This window comes from Temnothorax americanus, unplaced genomic scaffold (assembly GCF_048541705.1).
Source record: "Temnothorax americanus isolate GAGA-0224 unplaced genomic scaffold, ASM4854170v1 Scaffold5, whole genome shotgun sequence".
Lineage (NCBI taxonomy): Eukaryota > Metazoa > Arthropoda > Insecta > Hymenoptera > Formicidae > Temnothorax > Temnothorax americanus.
In genome coordinates, this window is record NW_027509657.1 from 4,791,337 (window position 1) to 4,806,197 (window position 14,861).

General features: G+C 40.6%; 2 protein-coding genes across 7 annotated transcripts in view; one reads left to right on the forward strand and one right to left on the reverse strand.

Annotated features, from left to right (window-relative positions):
- LOC143904062 (uncharacterized) overlaps positions 1 to 14,861 on the forward strand; it is a 404,129-nt gene that overhangs the window by 122,891 nt on the left and 266,377 nt on the right. For all 3 annotated transcript variants that reach the window (XM_077418296.1, XM_077418295.1, XM_077418297.1), the window contains exon 4: positions 394 to 465. In XM_077418296.1, the coding sequence (XP_077274422.1) occupies positions 394 to 465 (72 nt within the window). The remainder of the gene's footprint in view (positions 1 to 393; positions 466 to 14,861) is intronic.
- Positions 1 to 14,861, reverse strand: part of LOC143904053 (uncharacterized) — a 325,508-nt gene that overhangs the window by 25,110 nt on the left and 285,537 nt on the right. For all 4 annotated transcript variants that reach the window (XR_013258841.1, XM_077418274.1, XM_077418273.1 and 1 more), the window contains exons 8-9: positions 12,154 to 12,342; positions 817 to 910 (exon numbers count right to left, since the gene is read on the reverse strand). Coding sequence is in view for 3 of the 4 variants with exons in the window: in XM_077418274.1 (XP_077274400.1) it covers positions 817 to 910; positions 12,154 to 12,342 (283 nt within the window). In the remaining variant the exon portion in view is untranslated. The remainder of the gene's footprint in view (positions 1 to 816; positions 911 to 12,153; positions 12,343 to 14,861) is intronic.

Here is a 14,861-nt window from a genome sequence, read left to right on the forward strand (position 1 = left end):
ACGAGGAGAAGTCGAGTGAAGGAAGGAACAAATGCCTAAATAAAGAATTTTCGCGACATTTCTCTCAAGACAAAATGTCGTATATCAATGCGCTTGTGTATTTTATTCTTCGATCAAGGGAAATGGAAAATAGTATTGAACATCTACCTATATATCTAATGATAACCTAGAAAATCCTAGAAAGTCATCGTCTCATATATCCATAAAAACGGTTTAAAATCTTGATTCACACAACCAACCCTAGTTTGTTAATTATTTCTTTCTTTATCTAATGTAAGATAATGTATATTTGATTTGAGATTTTACGTAAAAACATAATGTAGATATATTTTAATATTATGTATAAATTTACAAATTGTTTTATTTCATAGTTATGGAAATTTTTTGTTTCAGATGGAATCCAAAATGTTGTTTAATTGCAACGTGCTGTAATTGCTCTCGAAGAAACATCATGGCGAGTATCAAGTAAGTGGTACAGATGTGTAATATGGTGCGGTAAATTACACTTGACAGAGATAAAGATATCCCACGAGATAAAAACTCCGCGGAATATTCACATTTCGTATCATTATATTTATGATTCGCCTCGACGGATTTTGCGCAGTCGTGAATCGAGGTGAATAAAATTTTTTATGTAAAATGAGGCAGTTTGTTATATAAAAATTGAGGAAGCTTGCAGGATATTGTTTCACATAGGTTAATACATCTTACTTTTATTTATGACAGATAAAAAAAGGATAAAACAATTAAAACGTTAGATAGATAAAATTAGGAAGAGGTATTACATCTTATATCGCAAAAGATATCTAAACTTACCCAAACCAGCGTGTCCGAAACAAAATAGACAGCCATCTGTTCCATTAATGACCGCGTGAATTACATCTGTAAGAGCACTCGAACAGATCTCGGTCTGAAAAGAAATATAACAAATTATTTATATTCATTTTATGATCATTATTATTAAGTACTGATTATAATATTGGTTTGATCTTTGATCCACTTAGTGACTGACATTCTAAATTGATTCTAATTATTATTAATTACTAATTACTAATTACTAATTACTTCGCGTCGATGCAGCTTTAAGGCAAGTGAACGAACGCGATTTTAATTACGTCTATATATCTCGTAATAATACTGCGACGAGAGAAAGAGGTGGAACGCGTCAAGCTTTTGCAGGACAGAACGAAGAGCCCGGCCGGGTTCTCGTAAAGTGCTTAAGAAAGCACGTTGGCGAGTCGGGTTTAATAAACGCGTGTAACATCTCCAGAGTGAAAAGCGAGGAGAAAGACGCAGGGAGAGAGGAAGGGGTCACGAGATTATGGAAGGTGGTCCTTTGTTTGCTCTTAATGTATTCATAGACTGGAAAAGACTTTTACCGCGCCGGGAAACAACGTTTGTGGGTCCGGCCCAAGTGCGGGGCCACGTTTTAAAAAGGGTATGGTTAAATGGTCGCAGCAGTCGGCCGTCGATTGATGTCGAGATATCGAGTATCGATGAGAATTGAGGGAAAGGGAGATGATGGCGGGAAAATCGGAGGGTTGCTCGTTTAGGAGGCGGGTTTCACGAATTTCCTGCGGAAGCTGCCGAGAATCCCGAATTGAGCCTGTGTCGCGAGCGATCGATATAAAAAACGCCGCTAGATCGGCTGTCTCCTTCTTCGCTTCGACGTCGCATAACAAACGGAGACTCGGACGACGAAAGAGATGGAAAAACGGTCGTGTGTTATGAGAGAAGGTATCGCAGTTTACGAAGAAAATCGGGAGGAAGATGAGGACGTGTCAATGCCTCGGCGAAACAAGATTGAAATCTTCGTGGACGAGAATCGGATGAGCCCGAGATGGAAAAAAGGGCGGATGAGGAGCTCGTGGAGAGAGAAAGCGCGCGGAGGAAGGAGAAATGTATCGAGGGTTAGACGGAGAGAAAGAGAGACTGAACGGAAAGAGGCGTAGCTCCGGAAAGGCGAAGTGCAGAATCGAGGTAAGGAGCGAGACGCCTATTGCGGAAAGACAGAGAGAGAGGTCGATCGTTTTCCCGGCTCTTTCCTTTTTTTCTCTCCTGCGCAGTGGCAAAAGGATAGGGAAATAAGGAGTCTAGTCCCTTTCCCAATATGGTAATACCAATCTGTCGTTGCTCGTTTCAAAGGGGCGGCACAGCGCGCAGCGTGTAGCCGCAAACGAGCCTGTCGATACTGCAGCAGATTTACACCGACTTCTCGATACAGATTTAGACGAAGAAATGTTTTTTACGGTGTCTTGATAAATAAATTAATGTTTATCTAAATTTATTTTAAAATCAGAATCGCTCGTTAATTTATACATGGATGATCGCATCCGTAATTAAGTTGAACTGATCTCATTATCGATATAAGACTATCATATTTACATAATAATAGGATTTATCTTTATTCATATAATTAATTATTTTGAATACATATTCGATTCTCTTTATTTCTATTTCATAGAAATGGAATCATCAGTTGTTCTGAAGCGTTAATTTAAATCGAGCATATTCAATTGATGCATGAGTAGAAGATATTGAAACGCGGACGTTTTAGCTCGACGTGGTGGATTCGTACGAAACCAATATCGAAATATCGATATCCGACACTTACCACGGCAACAACAACGACAATCATAATTATAACAGGATCATCCCGAGGGATGTAACGCAAAGCAAACATATTTCGCAGATACCTGCACCCTCCGTCGCCGGAGAGAGATCTCGCCCTTGAACTCCCCGCGAACCGTCGGCATGACGGTTAATGAAATACGTGACCGGAGCCACCGTCATAATCTCAAACACTTGATTCCGCGCCCGTGCGACGGGAGAAATTGCGGAAAGGGGTCCTGCCGCGCGCGCTCCTGATGCGCGCGCGACCGAGCGCCCATCGATGTCGAGCCTTTGAAAATTTTCACCGGCGCGAGGGCCACCCTCTGTGATGTCCGCCCTCGGAGTAGACGCCAGCGCGTAATGCTGTTTAACTCTGTCTTTCTCTCTCACGCTCGGATTTCTGTTAAAAATGCATGGGTAACAATAGCAATTCACTTCCGCTTTGATGTCCTTTTAATAATCGAAATCCCCAGAATTGATACGCGGAGAATAACCGGAAATAGAATCGAGTGAAAATTAGTTAATTGGTTGGCCGGTCCTTTGTGTCAATTGTCGCGAAAAAATTTTTTCAGATAAAATTCCTGCGCGAGATTCTTGGAAAATAAAGTAATGACTAAGGTAACGTAAAAATTACGTAAACAAATTTATCCTGTCAGAAATGACGTTTATACTTAATAGTTTATAATTAATCCAGAGTTAAGCTTTCAAAGAATAATTTTCCCATTTTTGTTCACGAAACTCTTTACAATTCCGGCAATTGAAAAGAAATGGCTCGATGCGAACGTGTGCCATGACATCTCAATCGCGCTTATCTCGCGGTGTTTATTTCGAGCAGGGTGTAGGCGCGAATTAAAAGACACGCGTTGCGGTGTGACTTACAAGCGGCCTCGTGTCATCACGCTCGTAGTCGTTTGAATTCGGCTTGCATGACGCGTTTCGGTAACGCAATATTGGCGCACCGGACCGGAATACCAATCGCGCGGAGGGTCGGATGTTCTGCTCTCGCAAGCCCACCTTCGGCTTGCGAGGAAGAATTCACGACGGAGACCTTTTTCCCCACTTTTCCCCGCTTTCGATTTCGCCATCTACGCTCTCCTCCTCGTTCTCCCTTATTGCCACCCCTTCTTCCGATACCTCTTCACCCTTCTCCGAGCGCGAAATGTAAAACTCATGTCGAAAGTTCGGAAAGAAGCTGCGTGAAACGTTCTACCCTAGCGACGCTGAAGTGAGATGAACGAGGAGGGGTTCCCTTAATGGTTGGAAATAATCGAATGATCTTTTTCCCCCCTTCGTCCGCGTCGTCGACGAATCTCTTAATTCGCAAGTTTTCCAGATGCCTCAACAGCAATGTCTCGTGATGGCGAATCGAAGTGACATTCTTCAACTTACAAGCGACAGCATTTCCACTGCAGTTCGCGAAATTCGTATTCTTTCTTTCGATATTCTTGCAAAACCTTTATTGACGATAAGGGTGCGCAGGAAATTATTCTTTTTAGATTGTTTTTTATCATTTCTATAATAAATATATTTAATTCATAGAGGGAAGCATCTTAATATTAATAAAATAATTAGATTTTTCTCGAACAAAGAAGGAAAATTAACGTTCTGTTAGCTAAATGTTAACTTGAGAAACTCAATTTTAGTACAGAAAATTAAAAATTACAAAAGGAAATGCCGAGTAATTAAAATTGATCAAAATAGAAATTTGTTCGCCTCTTTGACTAGAAATATTGTTCTCGTTCATCCAAAACATCAATGTAGAAGAATCGCTATTTAGCGTTGTGCTTCTGTAAAAGCATAAGCCAAAGCCTATCGCAGGTAAATTTACATATAAGAGCATAGCGTATAAACGTCTCCGGCCAATGAGGCTTCTGGTATAAGCTTCACAGTACAATACAGCGACTTACGTCGGGCGCTTCATTGGTCGACGCGTTTATATGCTATGACGATGTTCTTATGCAAATTAGCATGCGATGCTGCTGATGTATCAATATTAATATAACTATAGAAACAGTGGCAAAAGGCGACGGAACCTTATTAAAATATGCCGAGAAAGCACAATACCAGTTTAAAATTAATATTTATTAACAATATAAAACGTAATATTAAATTTTAACTGTATACTGCGTGCAAAAATAAGTTCTAGAATGAAAATTGAAATGTGTTTTTATTTAATTGCTGTTTTGATATTCAATACGAAACACTTGTCCAGCGTTTTCGATAAAAGCCGAATAAATGCGCTATTAAGTGGCGCGCTTTTTCGAGTAGTAGATAATTATATCATCGCTTGTTTGTTCGCCCGTCCGATTCGCAATAACAAATGCGAGTCACGTAATCTTTTTCTTCGGCACGATCATGAACGTTAAAATGGAAAAAACGTGTTGAGCAGAAATTTTGCTACCAACTGAAAAAAGACGCGATCAGCATTTTTATCGCAACAACGCTAGACCATCCATTGTCAGCATCATTGAACTTTTAACAATCGCGCTAATCACGTATATTTATTTTTAAGTTTTTCCCGATTATGTTATAAATTTATTTAATAAATTTAATAGATTTTATAACTCCCCCCAATTCTCTAAGTCCAAAAATTTCTTGTTAGAATTATGGGAGTAAATTTTAGGACACTCCATTGTAACGAGCATTTTTTGTTAGGTCTCTCAAATCGGGGTATCACTTGTATTATTCAAATTCAATTACAGTAGTTGCTAGTTAAAATAAACATTAATTTATATTAAAATTTATTTATATTTGAATATTATCGCGGAAATCTGTAAATGAATCACTTTATCTCCGCCAATTGTGACGATTTGCAATGAACTGTCTTACGATAATTTTATGCGCCTTTATCTTACCGCAATTCTCGTAAGTGTCACAGTAAAGGGTTACGAGATAGCAGTATTTTTGTATGAGTAAGACGTAGTCGCATTTGCTTGTAGATGCGCGAGTCACTATCGCAACGACGTTGTTCGATGAAAACCGTATCAAAAACAAACAGTCCTGAGGGGATGCTTTACGCCCTCGTATACGCGCGACGAGACACGAACGGTTAGCGATTGTAAGCTAGGTACGATGAATAGAGGGGATGGGGAGGCGAAATGTGCGAAACACACGCTCATGTACAGGAAATACCTCCACCGGAATTTACGAGTGGGTAATTCCAAAAATTGCATAGCGATACACGCTTTCTGCTCGACATACTGCCATGTGATTCATTTTAATCTATTTGTTTATACAAATAACTTCCACTGACGATCGAAAAATAAATGCTAAGCAAACCTCGTGAACGCTCAACATCAGCTAAGCAAAACCTCGTGAAAGCTCAACGTTAATCGATTTCTAATGATTTAATGATTAATAACTAATAACATAATTTAAAACTGTGAACAAATGTCGTACCAAACACAACAAATTTATATTATAATTTCAAGATCAAATAAGTTTTACATTTCTATTATTCACCTCCACAGTAGAATCAAACTGCATTGTGGAATCCAATGAAAAGGTACAATGGAGATGAAAATATGAATATAAAATTATTTAATCTTATCGTACCATAGAGCAACCCATTAAATCTATTAGCTACAGATCGTATCAGAATATAATCGTCAATAATGAGCACGTGCTTGGTAAAAATCTCTTCGAAGTTGACAAATTTCCGCAGCAGTTTGCCAAATGGTAGCCGATAAATTCGGAGGAAGTCCCGTCTGCGCAAATAAGCGAAATTCGTTCGGCGGTCCGCCGCTCAAACGGCGATCGCATTTACATCGTTGAATTTTCGACTCGTCGCCGACGCGCGGCGTGATAACTCTCGGGATAACAACTCGGAAAACTTTTCATCCACCTCCGGATCCGCAAAATGGTGCTTGGCAGCGACAGAGAGGAGCGAGCGCGGGAGGCTGGCGAACAGGCGAGAAAGGGTGGTAGGGCGTCGGCTTGCACGAGCGCCCTTCCACCGCGTGATGTCGTGAAATATGTCGCGATTTACACGGGAGCAGATTGGCGTCATTGGCGCCTAGGGAGCGAACGAGTGAGAGCCCTCCCTCCCCCTTTCCTCCTTTTCTAGCATTATCCCCTGGTCTACTGAATTCCCACCCCTCTGCCCTGATCATGTCATCCTCTAACCCCGGGGCGGGCAGGAGCGGCTTGCCGGATCAAAAAAGCATTCAGGAAATCCCGGTGTCTGTCTGAACGATGCAAAATCGGAATTGTGAGACTTCTCCCCGCACCTCTCTTTATCCTTCAGATTTGTCTCCCGTTATTTTTTCGCCACTTATTCTATCGATGATATCCGATTTCCTGAGAAACCGGCTCTTGTTCACCGCTTTGCGAAAACCATCGTCTAACAATCCATTAATCCGGTGTAGTTGTATTATAATATTCTTTTTATAATTCGAATCTATAATTCGTAATTTAATAATCAAAATCAAAGATAAGCTTGAATTTTTATTAAAGAATGATTACTTCAAAGCGACCGAAGAATTTCTGAATGAAAAGACTAAAAGAACTAAATCTCAAGCAATTCGTTCAAAAAGATATCTTACGTTATTATGCTGCAAACTGTAATTTTGCGCATCGTTATTCGATACACATCATAACTAAGTTTATCCCACAAGGACGAAAGTAACCATAGTTTGCCATAGTCTGTCATGGAGCGAGCATCTATAGATGCAGCGAGGTGCAACGACTGTCCGCTCGTCCTCGCCACCGTTCGGCTGGCACCTGTCAAACTTCATCAGCATTGCTTAACACTCGGTCGCGCTACGGCGCAAATTAATCCCGCTGTAATATGGAAATACATCATTCGAGAGGATACGATGGATAACTGGCCGAGCAGCTACGGGCTAAGGGGTAAGGAGCGCGGAGCAGAGTACGAGGGCAGGATACCTCGGCCACGGAACCGTATGATAGGTTTATAGATTATTGTACATTTGCTCGAGGATGGTAATGACGAGCCCCACGCCGATCACTTTTATTCGCGAGTATATCTCCTATATATTTGCAAAAAAGAATTTTAGAAGCCGGTATAGATTCGGATATTATTTACGCATAATTTATAGCTTATTTATAATTACTGTTAAGGAGGATCGATGCTTAGTAAAAAGTAGGCTAGGAAAACAATCTTAAATTTAATTATGCATAATTTTAGAAAAAATCTTTGAAATTTACATTAATAAAAATACGCCAAATAATGAGAACAATATTATATTGAGATATTCGCGTACGTTTTCAATCAGAATAAATAATACATTATCGGTCTATTGTTTTCTAACTTATAGTTTTTGAAAGTAATTTTTTATCAATTCAACATTATTCTTCCGAGTCCGAAAAAAGGGGAAAACTTGACACCATATATAATCGACGATTTTTTTTACGAGGTAACGGAATTCCCGTGGGAGTCAGGAAGCAAGGTATCGCAGGCTTATAGATCTCACCGGGCGGCTCGTTCAATCAGCATATCCCGGCAAATGAGCAATAGATCGGTGACGTGCATACACATCGGCTGTGTGCGCTGCGTACACACACGGACATAGATACGCACACGCGCGTACGTAATCCACAGCGTGACTATATTAGTCGTAAGTCAATAATAAAGCCCTTGTCCTGCCGCGGCTATAATGGCCGCGGTGAATTATTCTGGTCGAGATGCATTGTCCTGGCTGGATCGCCGGCCGGCTTGGAATTGTCGGCCGAGCACGCACATGACGATATACGCGGTCGCATATGTGCACGCCGAATGCGTGGCTGTTTGCGCGTATGACGCGCATAATTGAGATGGATGTCGATTGATTCGCGGCCGGGTTTCGTTCGCGCGGCCTGCCTATTGGCAGCTCATTGTTAACACTCAAGTAGTAGGCTCAGGTTCCACGTAGTTTTAGTATATATTTTACAATGTGTCGTTGGCTATCTCATGGCGATGAAAGTGTGCTGCATATTTTATTAAATTATATATGAAGTTTGCCTGTTAACAGAAATGCATTTTATGTGATATATCATAAGAAGTACTGTCTTTCTTAAAATTATAGAAAACTGTGTGCAAACAATTTCGATTAACCAAATACGTTTATCGATATAATAATTTAATTTTGCTGATAAGTTTTCTAGTGCGCATTTCAGAAAATTTAAGTCGCGTGACTAATAATAAGTAAGTATAAAGATATTAAAGCGAAGTAGCCAACGATACTTAAAGAACTACTTGAGTTTATAAGAGCGTGTCAGTTTGAATCTTTTATTATTAAAGAAAACGTTTTTTGCTAGGTCGTTTTGAAAAGTGTAATATTACTTGCGTCGTGGAGAAACACAGACTGTGAGTTTTCCGCTTCGCCGTGTATTCTTTCCAATAAATTGTTCGCTATACTTGCGAGCCGCGTGTGTCCACGTGATCGAATACGCGAAAAGAAAGTTTCGCACAAATTGCACGCTCAAGAACAATCTTCAAAAGGATTCTGTCGCGCTTCCTTCTGTCTCTTCCTATATTGTTTCCTGTTCGAAGAGATAAACTTGGTTACCTGATATATACGTTTTTCAATATCGTTTTTCGCGCTCCTCTCTCTCTCTCTCTCTCCTCTCTCTCTCCTCTCTCCTCTCCTCTTTCTCTCTCTCTCTCTCTCTCTCTCTCTCTCGCGTATTTTCTCGATTTCTTCCAAGTTGGAAATATAGACCTGTAACAACTTTTAAATCAATCTGAAACTTTATCAAAGTTTATCGTGGATTTTATTAAATAATCTATCCATAGTATATTTACACTACCGTCGTTACAGATTCTATTAATGTTTAACTGGTTGAAGTGTTAATAATTGAAATTGCGCCTGTGACTTACTCCTCGTAAACAGTTCGACTGTAATTTCGGTTAATCGTATTTTCTTTAGCCGACGGATCGACATTCTTGTTAATTTACAGCCCAAATATATATAGACACGTCACTTGCCCGGGGGATGTTTTATGGAAATGTCGTCCGATACAACGCGCAAATATATAGCATATCAAGCAGATTATGTCGCTACTGAAATTACCGTCGTCGATTGAGGGATATCGATAAACGTCCACCTGCTATCATGATCGGTTTGTCTGTCAATAGGAGAATGATGCGCAAATGTCAACATGTTTCCACTTATTTTATATCTATAATCTTTATATATACATACGAGCGGTATTTGAACGAAATTTTAAAAGGTTCTATCTTCATCATTTTAAAAGTATTTTATGTAAAACTTATTTTTTTTTGGTATCATTTATTTCTTAAAGATCACAATTTTTTGTTGCATTGGAATAACTGGCTATGACAGTGAAATATAAACATTTCAGTTTGATTCAATTTTATCATGACAATTACTATTGCCTTTGTGTTCGGTCGGCATTAAAAAGAAGATTTCATTGTTCGGAATTATCCATTGCTAGATGCCTCGTGTCGATAACGGGAACTTTCGAAGGGCGGAGATCGGCACCATCGATCCTCGCGAGTCTACAAAAACGTCAAAGAGATCGCCGGTTTGATGATGAACGATTGTAGGTTGCTCGATGGAATGGCGGCGCGACCCGGTGGTCTTTAAAATATTCAAGCGGGAGTGTGTTTGACGGCCAATCGGAAAGGACGAAAAGTCGCGCTGGACGCTGGGACTCGCTCTTTCGAATTCGGGACTCCTTCTTTCATCCCCATGGAGCTCGCCCCCAGAAGCCCCAACTGGTTCGCAACCAGTTCGATGGATCGCGAAGAGAGGAAAAAAAGGAAACGGACAGAAGGGGGAGGAGAAAGAGTCTATTGTGTCTTTCAATGACAATCGCCGTGGCCGACGGCAACATTTGATCGAATCAATTGATTGGTTTCTATGGTTCTTCTAAACACAGCCGGGGCGAGGGAAAAGCGCTATAAGAGAAAGAGAAGGATTGGAATGAAAGAAAGAGGGAGAAGAGAGGAAAGTGTAAGCAGGACAGTCTCTCTGGAGTACTAGACGGTACTCGCGGGTGGAGGAATGGAGAGGTAGAGAAAACGGGACAGGAGCTGTTAGAGCGAAGAGCGAGGGAGGGACTCTGGAATATCCAGTAGCTCCGGGCTCATTTGAATCCGACGCTCAATAATGTCCCTCAGGAGCACCGAAATATCTCAATATGTGTATATAACGTCGTGCTGCAGCGTGGCTTACGATCTCTAGCGATATTTGCTTCGGCGGCGCCATCCATCAAGGTCGCATAATACAATTCGTCTGGATCCTTGATATGCAGAGAAGAGGCCTCCATAAGAATTTTCAACGCGACGAAAAACGATTGTCGAGTACAATTCGCCGGATGAACACTTAAAAACTTTTTACTTGATTTTAATGCTCTATTAATAGCGCGATTAAAATATGTCACAAAAATATATATAAATATATATAGATGAAGACATGTTTATCTTATCAATTAGAAATATGCTTAAAAAAATTACGGATTTTGATTTAAAATCTTGAAAAACAAAAATGTATACAGCCCGATTCCAAGATATGAAGAATATAGAAAAATATTCCCGCCGTATGATAACACGATAAAGTGTCCCGAGGACGCTGCTGGCAGGGCTCGGCTCGCTCGGTAGCAAACGAGGAAGTCACAGGCAAAGAGCAACATTCGCCTGGAGGGATGGATTTTCCTGTCAGAGGTGGAGTTTAGAGGTCGGGAAATTAGTTTAGTTATGCGCCCGGCAGGGACGTCTCTTACGTTTCCACTACCGACGTAAGACCTCGGCGGAGCACGTACATGTTCTAGGGCTCTCCTCCTCTCTCTCCCCCTCTCTCCGCACTCCGCGACTCTCTCCCTCTCTTTTATTTCTCGCAAACTTTCTCGAGTTTTCTCTCCAGCTATAGCGCTCTCCTTCTCACGAATTCCGAAGAATCGAGCCGGCTAGCGGCCTTCGAGGAATCAAGCTGGGAGGAACGAGAATTTTCCGGAGTGGGAACAAATCGAGCGAGCGAAGGAGAGAGTCCTCAAGTAGCATTGAGGACTGTTGCTACTTACTACTCTGGAACAGCTGGCTGACGAAGACGTCATTGACTCAAGATCCCTGTCTTTCTCTCTCGCGGGCGCGTGCAGATTCTGACTATCGAGCGATCTTAAACGCGCTCGTTATAAGTGCCGCTTTGTTCGTTGCGCCGCGTTGAGTGCCATTTGAAATTTAAACGTTAACGGAGTTGTGAGTGGCAGAAATTAAGTCCCGTCCGATGTCGATTTAATCTCACGGCAAAGTATTTCAGTTACTTTTTTGTAACTTTGATAAGTATCTGTGCCGAGTGCGTATATAGTGGAGAACATGTAAGATTCATGCTCGCATTGAAATTAAATGGTTAACGTTCAAGTATACATTAAAGGGTTAAAAGTAAAGTAAAAATCAAACTTTTTTGAATAACGTTATACATAAAATACTAGGTCAAATGCCTCTGCAAATCTTTTTCTGGAACTCTACCAAACAGATCATTTGAATAATTTAATTAATTGTTCTCTGAATCCGTTTGATAAAATAATAAAACAATCAGAGACATTGTTCTATATTTATATAATCTTATATCAACTTACTTGAGAGTCTTCCTCGGTAAAGATGGCGTCGAACGCGAACATCTTCGGCGCCGCCACAGTAGGCCGTCGATCTTCCGCCGATGAAGATTGCCCAGATGCTGGATCCACTAACGTAACTTGCTTCTTGCGCTTATCCGCGTTGAAGAAGCTACCTCCGTCTCCGGGTGATACCCTTAGCATAACTTTTACCTGAATAACATACAGGGAGTGCAATTAAATTTTATTTTTATTATAAAATCAATGGCAGAATTTTAAATTGATTATAAATGTTAAATCTGAAACACTACATTATGCCAGCAAAATGATTCCGACTTATTTGATAATACATTATATAAATATAAGTTTCCTTAAAAAATTATGTAGAAAAATTTATTTTTTATTTTACTCTTCGTCGATATCTTATCTAAAACATGTAATAATATCCTGTTTTAGTAAAATTAATTGCATTATCTATTCAGTATTGCAAGCGTAAATATAACTCTTCAACCGTGAGTGCGGGATACTGTTAACGATAAACTTGTTAATTATTGTGAAATTGAATTAGTTTTGGATAGACAGCCAATTGGATAGAGCGGATAGACAGCAGATTACATTTGGTGACTAAAAATAAAGCTTTCCTCTCACTTAAGTGTTTGACGATTCCGCTTCAATAGGTTAATATTGCATAATAAATTAGCTCTGCTCTTGAATAATACGCTCATCAAAATTATCTGATAGACAGTTCTACGTTAAGTGAACGTCAGGTCTAAAATTACTTTGACCCACGTTATCCGATCGGTCATTGAACGAGCCACGATACTTACTAAATGCACACAGAATTATTCAAACAAAATTGCATTTAATAAAACAGTCACAGTTGTATCAACCTTCCGTGATGCCTCTGTCAATTATTTTATGTAAATGCCATGATTAATGTGGTATAATTAGTGTAGAAATAACAATAGGATAATGTGTACAATATTTCATTATTATCCGCGCGAGATTATGCCATATACAATTAAGCATAATATAAACTAGGAAAACGAAGATAAAAAAAGAATAATTTAATCGGTATTAAGTTGTTCTTCCCGCGAACTCCTCAATTATTTTTATCTATAAATTTACACCATATTTTACGCTCGCGCGTGATTTAAGCGAACTCTAAATCGTCCCGACCGATAAGACGCGGCGCACGCGTTCGTCCGCGCGAAGTCACGGCGATGCATTATTAAAGCCGCATCCGGTCCCGGTGCACCCAGATCGATGTTGTCGGTACCGCGAGAGCGGTCCACGATTTGCTCGCGCCGGCTCGCTCGTCTGTCCGTTTGTCTGTCTGTCCAGGAAATTGGGTTTGGAGATTTCGTTCAGATTGCGGTGCACGTCCTATCTCTTGCATGCGGAAACTCCCCCGTCCTTTGCTACGGCACACAGGTACAAAAACAGATACGCGCCTTTTTTGTTTCTGTCCCCCAACCGCCCGAACGCCAACCCCGCCGTCTCCTCGGCATCCTTGTCGCCTCTTGTGCGTCTCTTCGCCACGTAGGTAATAGTTTCGCGAAAAGACCGGAGCGCTACTGATCGAGCGACCGGAAATAAAACGGCTCCCTCGACGGTCTTGTTGGAGGAACTTCTGCATGCATCGATCGCACGGGCCTCCTTCAGTGCCCTTCACCCTTTCGCGAAGGGTGTCCTACTCGAAGGTGAGTCGACGACCTCTGTCCTATTCGTTCCCTGAGACCCGGCTATCTGCGAGGTGGTCCTACGTGCTTGCCCGCAGCTACCCGGTATTTCGTTACGAAGCTGATTTCGAGGGGGGATATCAATTCCGCTCGAACGGGCCCGGCCGGAGGAGGATCGGTCTCGGGTCCTCGAAGCTGGCGAAGGACACTTTGCACCAAACCAGCTCCGGTTCGCAACGCGTTACGGCCATTACGCGCTGCAATTTACAGCGTGAAGTTCTGGATTAACAAGAAAATGGCGTTTAAATCCAAAGAAATAGTTTTGCAATAAATTGAATCCAAACGTTTGTGAGAAGACGTTACGGAGATTTTTGTTAACACGATAAGATAATACCTTTCCACAAATAATATACGAAATTTTCACAATATATTTTTAATATTTTTATATGCAATGCCATTTTTTTGTAAATCTAGGAAAAAGGGCGGAGATATATTTTTTAAAATATTATCGTAACAATTTATTATGGAAAATAAGTAATATCGTTTTTTTTTGTCAAAGAATGTAGTTTTTGTGGTATGCACAATCAATTATCGAGCAGAATATAAAACTATCTCATATAACACATATTGCATGCAAAATTAAAAATGGCTATGCTGAATTTTTCATTAATTCTATTATATAAATTGATGTACAATGCAATGCATGGTTATCAAACTATTACTGCAACGCTTGGTTAATTTTAATTGCAATACGATTTCAACTTAATTGATATCCATGGTTTTTTTTTTACATTTTTTCTTTTTTGCTTGTAACATTGAAGGGAAATTTTTGGGATGTTTCCACGGAGAGAGCGACCTTCATCATGTTCGAGAGTCCCAATGTTTGATAGACTTCCACGTACCGCAATAAAGTGCCTGAAAATTACATTTCGGGACGGAGGCCTCCGGTAAGCCTGCCTCGTAACCGTCAAAGTTCGTCTAAGTACGTACAGTCCTCGAAACGGAACGGCGGGGAAGGGGATTTTACCGCCGCTCTACCTGAATTTATGC